The sequence below is a fragment of the Amborella trichopoda genome, chromosome 10 (assembly GCF_054954075.1).
Source record: "Amborella trichopoda isolate Santa Cruz 75 chromosome 10, AtrichopodaSantaCruz75HAP2 v2.0, whole genome shotgun sequence".
Lineage (NCBI taxonomy): Eukaryota > Viridiplantae > Streptophyta > Magnoliopsida > Amborellales > Amborellaceae > Amborella > Amborella trichopoda.
Window position 1 is genome coordinate 31,001,746 of NC_142345.1, and position 15,946 is coordinate 31,017,691.

Below are 15,946 nucleotides of genomic sequence, written 5' to 3' on the forward strand. Positions count from 1 at the left end.
CTAGAGACGTAGTCCATTGTGTTAGCTGAAATGACAGACAGTGACAGAGAAATGACATGAACCCACTGGCGGGTCCCACTCTCTTCATCACCATCCATCACTTCATATTACATTGATGATTCAATCAGAGAATAAAATGCATCAAAAAATACAATGCATAGGGACATCAATAAATAAAAGGCATAATTTATGTATATTCTATAACATAGTAAACGAGGCCAGTTAGTGCACACACCCCATACATCTCACATGATCACATCCTTCAACTAAGAAAAGAGAGGCTAAAAACTAGGCCCTCCAATCTAAATACTAAATAAAAATAACATTTACTTAACACAGTTTATAAATATAATAATAATAATAATAAGTTTCCTATTACAATATCATGCATGTTTTAGAGATTTTGTAGTATCAAGTTTCAATACCAAAAGTACAATACCAGTTAACATACATTTGTATTCTGAAATATAATAGTCTTTTTCACAATAACTTGAACTAATAAAATGGAGGGTAGGCATATCTAGCCGTTCTTTTAAGATTTTATGAGACAATAATAGGGGCCATGTGAAGCCCTATTCAAATGGAGGAGCAGCCTAAAAATAGTGGATCTTTCCTTAATAGGGCCAAAAGTTATCCCCCATTAATAAATGATCAATATGGCGAGCCAGCTGAGCCCCTTTATAAGCAAGTAATAAATAAGTTACAGTCAGCCCTGTTTAGCCTCGACGATCAGTTTTTGGGGGTCATAACACCCTAAATATTTCTTGATAAATATGACATGTACAATTTAAATGTTGTAGCATGTCAGGGGTTGCAGACACTGAAATGTTTGTCATTTTGCCCGGTCAAGGTAACATAGACGCGAATGCATGTAGAATCAACTTGCCTTCAGTCAGTTCAAAGGAGCCCAATGCAATTTCAAGATGCAGTTTCCTGGGAACTAAGCCATTTCTGCACATAACAAGATGCCATCACATTATGCCATAAGAGTGAAAAAGACAACAATGGCACACGCCAATAATTGACATGCCTAATTTAGAGGCCTGAGGAAGGAAGCAATACGCATACCGAAAAGCTAAAAAGACAAGGCATTGAGCTCTGAGTTGTCTCAGATGGTGCTCCTTGAAAGGAGCATTCGATGAGGCAGAAGCTTGAGGTAAGACAGGGGGCTTTGATACATCTTTCATACCTAAATTTCTGGCCATACCCATTTCCCTGCCAACATTAGTTTCACTGCTTGTACCGTGTAGAGATGCATCAGATGTTTGTTTTGCAAGGGATTCTTGATCTCTTCGATCAGAGAACTCACTATTCCCTACAATGATCTCCTTTCTTGGTCCCTGGGTCCCTAAGCCCTGCTTAAATCAGCAAAGAATAGGGCAATTCTGACAAATTAGCCCCAAAATAAAGTTTAATGACAATAGCATCTAATACCCACATAGGAATATTAACATAACAGGAAATGCAACACAACTTGCATTGTTCTTGCTATCCCATGTGTAACAAATGGAAGATATACAGAAATTACGAAGAATTTATCCACAGATATACACACATTGATGGAAACAATCACAAGAAAACACACTCTATTATCTATACATCAATAACTACCAGACATAATTCTTAGGATATGTTTCTCTATTGTCCAAACTTGCAAATGAGGCAAACTAAGAAGTGAATTAGGAGCTAAAGTTAGCATATAGTTATGCCGTTTGACTACGGTAAACACGATTTAGCTGTAATTGAGTCAGTGAGTTCTATTTGTTTATCCTTCCATTCTCAATTGGTAACTCCATTTCATTGATGCCCAACATTGAACTAGATAGCCACTGTGGATGGTTTCGCTAGTCTCTATAAAAGAAAATAGGAACTAAATGCTTTCCATCCACAGACCATTTTCAACTTGTTCAGCTTCCAAATGCAATTTTCAAGAATACTATGAACGGAATTACTCATTGCAACCAATTAATTTTCCTTACATTTGAACAGATTTCAGCTATTTAATACAGTAAAGGGGAATCTAAGCAGATGCACGATGATGAAAATTTCTGTAAGGAAAAACAGAACAGAAAGATATAGGCAAGCCACAACGCTTACACAAATGATGTTACAAAGAAAATGATGATATGAAGAAGCACAAGTAGTCAGTAGGCTTAATCAAATGCTCTTCTTGACTCCCCATAGTAGCAATTCGTATCCCATGAACTTTGCCTCTACTTGGAAGTGGTAATATCAATGTAGTTCTTCTCTTTTCATTCTTCTTTTCGGTCTAGCTTCTCTAGAAAATACATCAATATAGTGCTTCTTTTTTCTTTTTCTTTTCATTTTCCTTATCATTTTTTCCTTTTTTTTCCTTTTTTTTCCTTTTTTTTTTTGCTTGGAATTTTGAAACTCACAAGGGATGGGCCCTACCAATATGCCAAATGGAACCCAAAATAGTTTTTCTTTTCTGAAGCCAGGTGCTTTATTTTTTCTTAAAGGGGCTAGGATGTAGAGTATCACATAATGTACAATGAGCATTTTTTTTTTAAAAGTTCATAATGTATAGTGAGCATTTACATCATTACAAACAAATATTCTATCGAACAATAAATCATGGGATAAAAAAGCATATCAGGGGATGAGAAACAATCCAAAAAGTTCATCTTAGCTTGGACTAATGATGAAAACCAGGAAGTGATAAGAAGGGGGGGGAGAAACAAGAAGAGCTAGCCCAATTGGCTATCTTCTTGATTAGATTTACATTCCGTCACACAATTTCCAATAAAAGAGACGACTTCTTATAGATTTTAAACCCAACTCTAAATGATTTAGACCCCTCACCAAGTCCTCATACATTGACAGACACAAAGCCACGCAAAAACCCTCAAAGCATGGACCAAACAAAGAATTATATTATTTAAAAAACATTGCAACTCATCAAGTAATAATACTTAATAAAAACACTATTATCCCTTACCCATTTTACCCCTACTTTATTTATTGATTATTTAATTAAAATGCTAAATATTTCTTAAAGTGCCCATAAAATCCCTATGGAAATAAAAACCAAAGTGCCTCTTAACACAATCTACATCGGTCAACTCACCCTCCAGTTAGAAAAATCTTCACCAGACATCCATTCCACTTCATTTGGACCTTGATGCAGGAAGGAAAGGTGAAAATTAAATCCACCTTTCCCATTCGCTGTAAATTAAGTCAAGAGAAGAACTTTATTCTTTCATAAAATAAAATGCATTTCAATAACATAAGCCTTTCAAAATGTGACATCCAACCTTTTATAAACTTATGAAATCCTAAAATTAACTTAGGATCCAAGAAAACATTTAATACTCTAAAATACCCCTGAACAATACTATAATTTCATAAATACCCATGTAAACAGTAACGCATGAACAATACCCGTGAACAGTAACATAGTACCAATAAAAAGTAAATAAAAATATATATAAAAAACCCTAGAATACCTGGAAAGCTTAAAAGCCCTAAAATAAATATTAAAACTAAAATTAAAATATACATCTCTTGAAATTAAACAAAAATTAAAAATTAGAATAGTTTGTCCTGAAATCATTCTCTCCTGGTTGGAAAAAACTCGTCCTCGAGTTTTGAAGTGTGCTAAGATGAATTCAACATCAAAACCACCTTCTTCTTCTTTATTGGCTCAAATATTATTCAAAGTAAAAAAAATTCTTCAAGAAACGGATCCTGATATATATATTGAAGAATAAATGCAAATCTACCATATTTGGCTAAACTCCCATTGAAATCATGTAAGATACTCCAAACTCAATGTTCTGATCTTTAGAGGCTTTCTCGACATTTATTTCATTACTCTTAGAATCTAAGGCCACAATTTGCATATCCTGAGTCGACCTTGCTTCCACTGCACTACTCTTATTCCATTGCCCTAAATCTCCTAAATATTCCACCTCTTTGATATCCTTAAGATCTTCATATTTTTCTTCGTCAAAGATCAGTTCGCCCACAAAATAAATTTCTTCATCATAGATCGGATATCGTGCAAGATCTTGTTCTTCGTCTGTGCATCATCGAAGATTCAAGGTGAATCGCAATCTACAACTTGCTCATTTTGGATACAGTTTTGATCAAAATCAGTATTATCCTCCTTAAAATAGAAAACCCTACAATGATGTCCCCCACGTATAGGTCTTATATCACCTTCCTCACTCAACTCTTCAGGCGGAGCACGTAGGTAAAAACGGTGATACTCAAGTACTTCAAAATTATGCTCCCGTGGATGCCATCGCACATCAAACCCATCTATGTAGTTTGACACGCCATCAGTCCGTTCCCCCTCAAACTTAAACATTGATTCGTGCCATTCTCCATAAAGACGCTCACGATTTGGATCTGTCCCCATAATTTCCTCTTCATTTAGGGCACGTTGTTGCAGGTGTGTCACTTGCGCAGCAAAAGTCTGTAACCCTCTCGGGCAAGTTGTTGATTTCATTGCGCAGTGGGATCAGATTGGCATCCCTACGGCTAAGACCTCCATGACCAGCCATCACAATCTCTAACCATCTTCGAACCATGCTCTGATGGCACTTGATGCAGGAAGGAAAGGTGAGAAATTAAATTCATATTTTTCCCAATCCCCAAACAAGTAAATCAGCAATAAAGGAGAAAACATCATGGTTGTAGAGTAAGCCACGAGCAGAACTTTCTTCTTTTATAAAAGACAATTCATTCCAATAACATAAGCCTCCCAAAATGTGACATCAGCCTTTTATAGACTTATGAAACCCTAAAATTAACTTGTGATCCAATAAAACGTTTAAGACTCTAAATACCCCTAAACAATAATAAAATTTCATAAATACTCATGTGAACAGCAATGCATGAACAGTACCCATAAATAGCAAATAAAAAAATACAAAAAAAAACCTAGAATCCCAAGAAAACTTAGAACCTAAAATTAAATCTTAAAACTAAAATTAAAATATACATCTCTTGAAATTAAACAAGAATTTGAATAATTTAGCCTTGCATCACTTAGACCTTAGTCTTGGTGGTTGGTGGCGTAATCCAACACTCGCCATGATGTTCCAAAGACCTTCACATTTTAATAACCGGTTCACCATATATTATTGGACTGCCTACTTTAAAAACAAAAGTTGTAATTCATGGAAAATCCTCTCAGAAAAGGATATTCTCCCTTCAGAAAAGGATCTCCATACACGGGGAAAAATTTCAAACTCTTCATAACATGAAGTCATTCGTCCATCAAAATAGGTTTCCCCACAAGTATTTCTCATCTGCATCTTATCATCTAAAATGGGTCGTACCAATTGACAAGTTTTCACCATGGATGTTGAGAATGAGAAGAGCCATCCCACCTCATCTCCATGGTCTTGAGCATGCCTTAGGACTCAAATCATCCAACTTCAAGTCTCACTTCTTCTGGCTCTACTTGCAAAATACGGCAATTGAAGCGATTCACATTGGCACTTAATGAATCGTTCGATACGTTTCCATCTTCATATCGAGTTCTGATCAATGCATCAAATGTTGTGTCAAATGCTCTAATCTTGTCAAATTTCTTAAATCTCTTTATCCATTCGGGGGATTCTTCTGGGGCCCTCAAGCACAACGTATCCTTCGTACGATCAGTGATTTATTGGACAGCGGAATATTTTAATACCAAATGATGCCAACTAGGAAGAGAGACGAAGAAAAGAACAGAAGAATAACTAATCCAATGGCTCTAATCAGTTAAATTTAAAACCTGTTATTGTATTTTTAGGCAACATAGAAGACTTCATATAGACCCCAAATGTAAGTCTAGATGCTTCTAAAGGCCCCTCAACAAGTCCCCATATAATAGAAGACCAGAAAGCACATAAAAGACCCCAAACATTGATTAAAGATAGACTTCTTATCTCCAAAACACATTGGAAGATAGATTTATTATCTTTAAGACACATTGGCATTCATCGAGTGACAATGTATAATAAAAAACTCTGTTATCATTTACTTAATGTACCGCTATTTTTTAAAAATTGTTTGACTTTTATAAATGTGTATAGTAATTACAGTGCCCACAAAAAGTGGTAAAAATGGCAGCCCACAACATGGGTGCTCATAATACAAGAGGAATGATAGAAAAAGCAATAACAGAGAACCAAAGCTAAAATTAAAAAACAATTTCACCGAGAGACAAATGGCGGGCATCGCAACCTTTTCTTGATACAAGCTAGGTTGGAGGTTTCACAAAACCGCTCTACTGAGTTGAAGTGCTTCTCTATCGCCGAAATTTGAGCACGAAATGTCCCTTGGACCCATGCTGCCAGGACGTGAGAGGGGCCAGAAGGGAAAAGAGTGATGGGGTGATGGTGGATAGGGGCAGAGAGCGAGAGGAGTGGTGATCCGAGGGGTGGTAGAGGGATGAAGTTCCGTGGGATAACAAGTAGGGTAAAGAGAGAAATAAATGGAAGAGGGATTTCAGAAATAGTGAAGTGAGCAAAGAGGAAAGAGAGCGGAGGGTTGAGGAGAGAACAAGAAAAAGGAAGAGAAATTTGCCGTTATTTTTATTTATTGATCATTTTAATTTACTAATTATTCCTAAACCGCCACTCAAATTCTGAAACTAAAAACCAAAATACCCAACCACTCCTAATTAAGCAGAGTCAACAATTGTACTGGCCTTTTCAAATAAATGGTTGAAGGTATTTCTTAAATAAAAATGCTAGGTTGAAGGTGAAACAAATGACATGCTAGTGCAGCCCCCACCTAATGACATTCGGTCAATGTTTAAGTAAAAATTTATATAAGTTGGAACTCACCCAAGTCCACTTGGCTTCAATGCAGGACCAGGGTTCTTGGCTCCTACACGAAACAGTGAGGAGTGTGGTGGGATAGGATTGTAGGGTATGAGGATAAGGTTTTTGAAAGTTAGGGTTGTTGTAAGTGGCTTTGGCTTTATGGGCCAAGGTACAGGGCTAAGGTTTGGTAGGGGTTTTAGAACAATGGTTGTAAATGAGCTAGGTTTCGGTTATAACTAGATGGTTAAGGGGATAGAATTAGGTTGATGGTGGTCGGCTAGGTTTGTAGATGGAAAGGGACATGGACACGAGAATAGGGTCAGGTGGAGTAGAGTGGCACAAAGGGTGTAAGATGGACATTATTGGAATCCTTCAGGTAAATGATAGGAGATAGCCATGAAAGTGGATTAAGATTAAAATTTACATGATGTGTGGCTGGTCTGGGCATGGGAAAGTTGGGTAAAAGGTTTTAGACTGTGGAAGTGGCTGGTTGGTGGCATAGGGATGATGATGTAGGGGCAGGCAACTAAGGAGGAGAAGAAGATGGTTGCCGTGGAGGGAAGAAGGGGATGGACAAAAGGACGAGTTTGTTGGTTAGAAGAAGGTGAAGGAGACTGGCATGCATCAAGAGGGTGAAGAAGGAAATAGGATGGGGCATAAAAGAAGACGAAGGGAAGGGCACAACAACTGGGAGAATCTGGAAGTATTTAGAATATAGTAAGGAAGGATTTATGGGGATACTCTGCTTTAAGAAAACAAGCTCCATTACAGGAAAGTAACTTCATGAAAATGAAACTAAAGGAAAAATAAATGAAACTAAACCTAATATTTAAGAAAGGAATGACCCACAACCGTCATAACTCTCATAATCAAGCTTCCGACCATGATTAAAGCCAAAAACACCAAAAATGGAAAAAATCCAATGGTGGTCCTAGATCTTAAAGAGACCTTCGAAATGAGCTTTGAATCACTTCAAAAGAACACAACCCCTCCCCAACCCAACCCCTCCTTTTTTTTCCCGAACAAACAAAGAAATGATTTAGTGATTTGCTGCATTTTATTTAAAACTCAGATGGTATTACATGATTCTTTAAGAACTTCCAAGTTTGACTAAAGTGGAATAGGTTTCCTTAATATCCAAGGACCTAAAGCCTTCATAAGCGCAATGGAGTTCTGCAGGCACTTCTTTAATAGGCCCCCATCTATCACTCTCCTCAATTCCCTATCAAACCCCCCCCCCTGGGTTCTCTCTCTCTCTCTCTCTCTCTCTCTCTCTCCCCCCCCCCCCCCCTGGCCCTGTAATTCTTGTGCATGTTCTTGCTTGTCTTAAATTTGTTGCTCCCATACTTGAGAAGCACCCTTCTCCATTTTCTGCTTCAGTTACTTTTTTTTGTATAACATTATATTTATTAGTTACTTCAGCATTTCTGGGATCCTTTTAAAAGGAAAAAAAAGGATGACCACCACCACCAATAACCACATGCAACACAACTATGTTTCTGGGTAATTCTCTGTTTTTTCTTCTTCTTTTTTTTTTCCTGCCAAGATATGCATTCAATAAAATTACGTCTTCAGGTAATTCTTTTTCAATATCCAGATCTCTCAATCTTAATAGTTAATATTATTTTGCAGTATGGAAACAAAAATATAAAAAGATTACATGTTTTACCATGAAAAGCTTCTTTTAGCAGTTGTTGATAACCATAGGAATGTAGTATAGGATGTACATCGAATTTAAAGATGCAATAGATGGGAACATACAGAAGAGAGATATCATGGGAGCAGAAAACTGCCCAAAAACAAATACATATGCACTGCAGATGTCATCAGTAGAACAGGTACAGTAAGGCATCTGATTATCAATACCAAAAATAAAACTCAGACAAGTATCAAAGATTTTAGAATCTGATCAACATTTTGGTATCTGAAACAAAAATCAACACAACTGCTTATTATCATCTCTGCATTCAGATCCATGAACTGTTGGATTGTGTGCTAATGTATGTCCTATTTTATGGAATAGACACCTGTACAGGTAACAAAGAAGCAAGAAGCCATCTTCTTTATTTGCATTGGCAAAAGAATGTTTAGGCCCATCTACTTGCCATAAGACCTTCACAACAAATAGATGCAGAAGCAGTTATGCTTAGAGTAGATTAATCCAAATTATACTCCCGAACTTTTTCATGAACAAGAACCAGATATCATCCAAAAAGTGCGTTTACTGTTCAATAATCGATAGAATATTAGTCTTGACATAGAACAGAGAGAAAAGACACAAGACAACTGTTATCTTCTCCGTTAAATTTTCATCATATGATCATCTAACTGCACTAAAACGGAGGCCAATCACAGTATCAGATCTCATACTGATGAAAAGAACATGTGTTTAAGGCATGGAATTCAATGGGCAAAAAGAAACAAAAGACTCATAATTACCTTCATAAAAAGACCCCGGCTAGCATCACACGAGGGGTTTGTTGTTGAGTTAGTGCCATACAAGCTATTATTGAACAACCCAGGTGGTCCACTAATACCACCCACATCCCCATCTTTCATAACAGTAACTTCTCGAGCAACTTGAGAGATACCATGATCTTGCCAACCTTTAGTACTTTTAGCAATGTGGGATACTTCGGAGGATTGCCCAGAAAAATCATTAATCTGATCTTCCGGCAATCGCAAATCTTTCTTCAACTCTCTTGCAGAGGAAACAAAGGATGGTTCTTCTATTGAAAGCCCTGAGACAGAATTTGGAACAAGATTAGATCTTTTATATTGGATCCGGAATAAAATTTTACTTTGTTTGATTAAACCAACCTCCAGAACTAGGAATTCCAAATCTGGGATGTGATGGACCACCTTTAGATTGCCCAAAAGCATCAACACCTGAAGAAACTTCTCCTTCTTCCATGTGCATCATAGATTGAGCCCCCATTTTTGAGCCTGCTTTTACTTTAACAGCAGCTTTTTCAGGGATGAAACCTGGCATATCATCGGGCTTGCCCCTTAATGCATAAGAGTCGATGCCACTCGAAAAAGACGAGATCTGATTCAACTGATCATTGTGTTGCCCAAAACTGATCAGACGAGCTTGTTCATCACCTTTAATCATAATCTGGCCTTGCATATCGCCCTGGTTAACAATCTTCCCCTTCTTTAAACTTGGGCCCATAGAGCATGGAGCATTTCTCTGTTGTGAATTTTCTAAGTATCCCTCATTTGGATTCAGCCCAGAATCCCCTCTCCTTCTCTTAGCATTAAGTCTTCTATCAATCACATCCTTTCCAGCATCCTGATCATCGGACCTCACATTATCATTCCTCTCCTGTTGGTGACCAGATTTAAAATCTTCAACAGGGGGAGTGTTTACAGCATCATGCTCAGAGGCTTTACTTATCCTTTGGAACATATGTAAATCCACTGGCCCTTCAAATGGCTTTTTGAAATTTACATTTCCCTGCTTGGATATTTCATTCTCAGATAAAGGTACATGCCATGGACTAAGAGGCCCACCTTTGTGAGACAGATTACTAATACCAAGTCCCATGGTGTTTGATGTTTCCTTCTCCTTCATTCTTGCCATACCAGAGTCAACGGGATCGACTGCATGACCACTTTCATTTCCACTACGACTGGCTCGTGAACTTGAATCCCCAACTTCAAGCCCACTAGCCAAGCCTAGACGAGATGACTTCAAAACATTAATGTCCAGACCATGCTGAGCAATAACAGTTTCCATAGCCCTGTAAAATATATCTTTTGAACGAAATAAGTACATATAAGAATTTTATTTTAAAAAAAAAAGAAATCTACATGACTGTTAAATGAAAATTTAGGACATCTTATTCAAAGTTTTTTATCACAGCAAATCTTTCAATCTCCCATATCATCTGTGACGTCCTAATACAAGTAAATCACTTCAAAAGATAGCTAAGGAGTTCATTTTTCGTTCCCCTAATCTTGACCACTGTAATTAACAATACTAAAAAAATAGATATAGTGTTGTATATCACCTGGATATGACTTGATAAGGCAAGGAATGCTCCTTCCCACTTATTTTCATATGTTGGCATATCTGTGATGTTCCAAGAAAGAGAAACTATCAAATGCAGTTCTCCCTGAATTATAAGCTAAGGAGTATGGAAACCATTTGACACATACCACATAAAGTTTTGTTGCTAATTTGGCTGGCTCATCCGTCGACTCGCGTATCAACTTGTGAAGGAAGTTAGCAGCCTCTACCTCAACTTGAGGAGATGATGCCATCCTGGAAAAGAGAACTGCAGAGTGATGAAACAGAGGGTAAGAAAAAGGACATAGGTGGCATTCAAGTTCATCACAACGAAATCCAGTAACAAAAAGGCAATTAGCTGGGAGATATTCACCAAAGTGTAAAACAGTGTACCTATAACAATTTGAAAATTATGATGGATTTATGTATTGCATCGTAAAATTTCAGCAGTGATTTCATCTCCATACACCCTTGAAGAATCCCACCTTCACCTCCAGAAATGGATTCATCAAAATCAATAGCTGCATCCAAAGCCTGAAATTACAAACTACAGCAAAGCAATACTTTGGAAATCATTCTGGCAAACACATTCCAATTAATTGATTAAACTTTTCATTGAATCATATAGGTATGTGTATATCATAATGGGCACCCAATTATATCATAATGAATCACATAAGCATGTCTATAAAGGTTAAGCTTCTCGTAATCAAAGACATAATTGACAAACATACCATGGGTCGTTCTAGTAAAGAGCTTACCTGGTCAGCACTGTCAACATCATTTTCTATAAAATCAATATGCTAAATTCCATAACCAAGGACATAATGTTCAAAATCTAACAATGAGCAGTACAGGTCACAAATCATTCTTGAGAAATACAGCAAGGAAACCAATGATGGTGCATTATTTAAAGAGACAACCTACAAGAGAAGGCATTCATGCAGAAAGATTTCCACTCATATAAGTATATGCTTAATGCACTTGAGCGCAATCACAAGTTTGATTGTATTCCAGATCATATTCTTTCTAAAAGATAGGGTGTTCTTAAGAAAACTCAGAGTGCTAACATGAATTTCAGTTGCAACTGACGAGGACTTAAAATTTGTGGCTACAAAATAAGGTCCATATTAAATGTGGAACAAGTTCTAATTAGCTGGTAATAAAAACCTGCCATAATGTAGCATACCTTTTTTAAGATGGTTCAAAGTATACCATATTTTTAAGCATAGGTTATTTGTTCATATATGCAAACTTTGGTCTTTTGGTGCTCATTAAATTTTTGGTGTTAATGTGTCAATGTTTTATCACAAACTAGTGAAATGGGATTTTTCATGCATTCTTGTTCACAGTGTGAAAGGAGGCTAAAGAAGTCATCATCAGCTTCTTTTTTTCTAAATAAGTCATCATCATCTCATTTGAACATTTTCAAGTGTGAAGAGGGAACATGCAATCAACCAAATTGGTAGCAACTATAAGTTAGGAGTCTTCTCTTTCATCAAGACACCCAATTAAGAATTCATCTATCAACCACTAGCTGCTTTATCTCTCAGAAAACCTCTTCACCTTCCCTTTTGCGGCATAGGAGATAACCATATGGTCCCCTCCTCTACTTTCCCTACATGATTTTAGCATACTGCATACAGAATGTTATGGTCCATAAATTTTCCCCACCCCACCAAAAAAAAAAATATATATATATATATATATATTATGGCCTTACAAAGTAACAGAGTGTAAATGGGAAATAAAAGGCTTTGAAAGCAAAACAAAAATGCATTAGAAATTGTCAAAAATGGACACATGCACGATATAAATTAAACTAATGCATTGCTACAAAACCAGCCTCTAACATGCTTAACACTACAAGTTTCAGCCATAGCTAAAGATCACAATTTTGATAAATATCTTTGTCAAGTGAAGTCATTACTCACGAAAATGAACAAACCTGATTTCTCATTTTCGTAGCATATGAAACGGAAAACATGCATAAACCACGTTCATAGAGTATTTCGCATGATTCTTCACAGCTGAGAGAAAATAACTAAATAACCTAATAAATTTAACATAATTCAAAACCACCATTTGTGATATTCGAGATTCTCACTAGAAAAAATAAGAATAAGAAACACAAAATTACTTCATATTATGAGGCCTGGGTAACCGAACCAAAAACTCAGATGAGATAAAAAGCATCAATCCGCTGGAATTCGGCAGGGCATCCATTCAAGCACCGAAGCGATGATAATATGAATCGAAAAACCGCAAACTTTACCCAAAATTAAGAGTACATAAAGCTTTACAACAGAACTTACTTGTAAAACCTAAATCTAACAGAGCATATGAATTCATTTATTGATAAAAGAAAAGGCTTCATATGAAGGAGGATCGTACCTGTGAATTTAGGGCCTTTTCTGGTCTAACCCAAACGATTTAGGCCATGAAAAGAAGCTGCGTTTCTTTTAGTATTACTCCATTTACTGCGATATACAGCGCCTCTTATTATTAGAGGCCTGTCTTTTGTTTTTCTCCTTTCTCTTTCTGTCCTTTTATAATGGGGAAGTGGTATATTTTGTGGCAGGCACAATATGCTCATCTGGTGATCACCGTCCATCAGTGAATTGGACGGTAAGACATAATACATCCCTGAACACCTAGATTAAATGTCATTTTATTGGGACCGACATTCTGACCTTTGCCGTTCAAACTTGTTATGTGACGGTGATGGATCCCTACTTTGATCATATTGGCGGTAGGGCGTAGTTATATTTCACTTTCCAATATAGAAATCACCATAAGATTGTAAAAAATTACTACTGGCCCAAATAATCTATTATTAGAAGGATTTTGTGAGTTTGATTCATTTATTACAAGTCACTATGAGATTTATGATCTATATCATGGTAAACATTAATATTAAAAATAATAATTTCAACAAATAATAATAATATCTTTGGAAAAAGTACGTATATATCCGTTATAGTTTCCGTTATTACCAAAATATCAAATAGTTTCCATTATTACTGGAATGTCCATTTTTTCACTTCATAACAAAAAAAATTAAAAAATATTGTTTTACCCTTTTTCGGTTGTTTTCGATGGATTTTCGATTGTTCAAAAACCGAAAATAAACTAATTTCGGTCTTTGAACAACCAAAAAATCGCGGGACTCGTTTAAACTTCTGGTTCAACACTTTGGTGCTCCAGCTTCACTTTGGCACTCCACCTTCTCTGCTCTGTGATTTTTTTCTCTCTCTCTCTCTTACCTCTCTCACAATAAAACCTATTGTTTAGATTTGGTTACAAGGTTTTTGATGGATTATTACTGCATTAGACGGATTTTGAAAGCATTTGACGGATATAAAATATGTAGCGAAGGTATGCATATAACGATTTGTTGTTCGATTTTAGAAGTTTACGTTGCATAAGATTATGATTTAGGGTTTCACACTTGAATATAAGAGGTCGATTTAAGGTTTATGTGAGGGATTTCACAGATCTATGAGTACGACAATTTGTTTGAGTCATATTTTAAGAAGTGTAAATTTTTGGGGTTTTTAAGAATTGTAAATTTGGGGTTTTGTTTAGAACTTTAAATTTATACATGAGTTTTTGAGTTAATTTTGTTTTTTAGCTGCCAACTTTAGTGTATTTGGAACAAGAAAATTATGTGGATTGATAAAATTACATTTTTTTGTTGAAAATTATGTGGTTTTTTTATATGTAGTTCTCAGTATTTTCTGGTAAAAAATAGCAATAAGACTCTGATTTTGCTTGTGTTTCAATTTTGGTGATGGGTACTTTTAGTTGGAAGTGGGGGTTTGTAGTTTGTACCATTAGGTGCACAATAGTGACTGCCCATTTCAATTTTTCCTCTTTGCAATGAAGGATACATGATAGATAACACCTTGAGAATTGTTTGGATCCATTGAGAGCTCTTATGGTGTAGTGTTCTCAAGAGAGATTTATAATATTGATTCTTTTGCCATGCAATAATCATTAATTGTCAAACCTTGTGTCATTTTGCCATGCAAGAATCATTTTTGCTCATTTATGCTAATTTGCTGTAATTGGAGCTCATAAGTGACTATGTGCTACAGTGAATATTCGATCTACATTGAATATGTGCTAGAAGTGGTGAATATTGTCGAAGTTTACATTGATATTCTTAAATGTCAAAAGTGTATTGATTTATTCTATATTTTTTTATGGCTAATTTGGCCTTACCAAGTATGAGCATCAAATTACTATTTATATTTGCGAGAGGCAAAATATTGTATGATGCTTTGAAGTGCAAAAACTAAAACTTACCAAGCACGGTTGTGCAATGACTATCCAACAAAGAGAAACAACTGACTTCGAAAGAATGATGATAAATTTGGTTGTATAGTGTATGAAAAAAAACTTAAATTCATATCTTACATTTTATTGTTAACTTTGATAGAGTGTTATCTTAATAAAGAGCTGATTTAATTTGTTGATAGATTGAGCAGCTTAAAAATGGAGATTTGTATCTAAATTATGATGCATGTATTGAACATTTTGCAAATGCTTGGGGTTTCAATGAAAATGAATCGTGTCCATCCAGATTAGGGACATTCATCCTATTTCATATGGGAAGGACAGGTATATGCATATATTCATCTGTCTTTTCCATTAGTTTATTATTTTTCAATAAATTGTAGTCTAATTTAAATATCATATGGGAAGTACATGTATATATGTTGGGACTCATAAGTTGTCTATCTGTTGTATTCCATGAAAAACAATAAATTATAATCGATAAAAAGACTTTTCAATTAAAAGATTGGCATCTAAACGATGAGCAAGTTTAATTAGTGAACGCTTCTGAGTTGGGTGCTCTATTTATTATCCAGCCAGGTCACATTGATCATCCTTTGGTCACAGCCAATGCAGAGAGTTGGCGTTATAAGACCAATTCATTTTATTACAACATTCAAATTGATGAGATGACACCTGTATCGTTTGATGTTTACGAGAAATTGGGACTGGTTGTGGGTGGCGACCCTATTATATGTTGTCCTATTAGTGACCTCCGAGAGTTCATAAAAAACAATTTGGTTATAGTCTCTACTGAAGGTAACTTGACAGTTATCAAGCACTCATAATTGAAGGCCAAGTTTCA

At 36.0% G+C, this 15,946-nt stretch overlaps 1 protein-coding gene across 6 annotated transcripts in view; it reads right to left on the minus strand.

Annotated features, from left to right (window-relative positions):
• The window catches only part of LOC18429767 (chromatin structure-remodeling complex protein SYD), a 69,901-nt gene extending 56,558 nt beyond the window's left edge, over window positions 1–13,343 (minus strand). For 2 of the 6 annotated variants that reach the window (XM_020664584.2, XM_088849545.1), the window contains exons 1-8: window positions 13,195–13,343; window positions 11,194–11,321; window positions 10,950–11,068; window positions 10,802–10,863; window positions 9,606–10,531; window positions 9,225–9,526; window positions 1,069–1,355; window positions 887–951 (exon numbers count right to left, since the gene is read on the minus strand). In XM_020664584.2, coding sequence (XP_020520243.2) covers window positions 887–951; window positions 1,069–1,355; window positions 9,225–9,526; window positions 9,606–10,531; window positions 10,802–10,863; window positions 10,950–11,054 — 1,747 coding nt within the window. In that variant the 5' untranslated portion in view covers window positions 11,055–11,068; window positions 11,194–11,321; window positions 13,195–13,343. Of the gene's footprint in view, window positions 1–886; window positions 952–1,068; window positions 1,356–9,224; window positions 9,527–9,605; window positions 10,545–10,801; window positions 10,864–10,949; window positions 11,069–11,193; window positions 11,348–13,194 lie in introns of all 6 variants that reach the window. The other 4 variants (XM_088849542.1, XM_088849543.1, XM_020664586.2 and 1 more) reach the window with 4 other exon arrangements.
• Window positions 13,344–15,946: the final 2,603 nt, after the last annotated feature.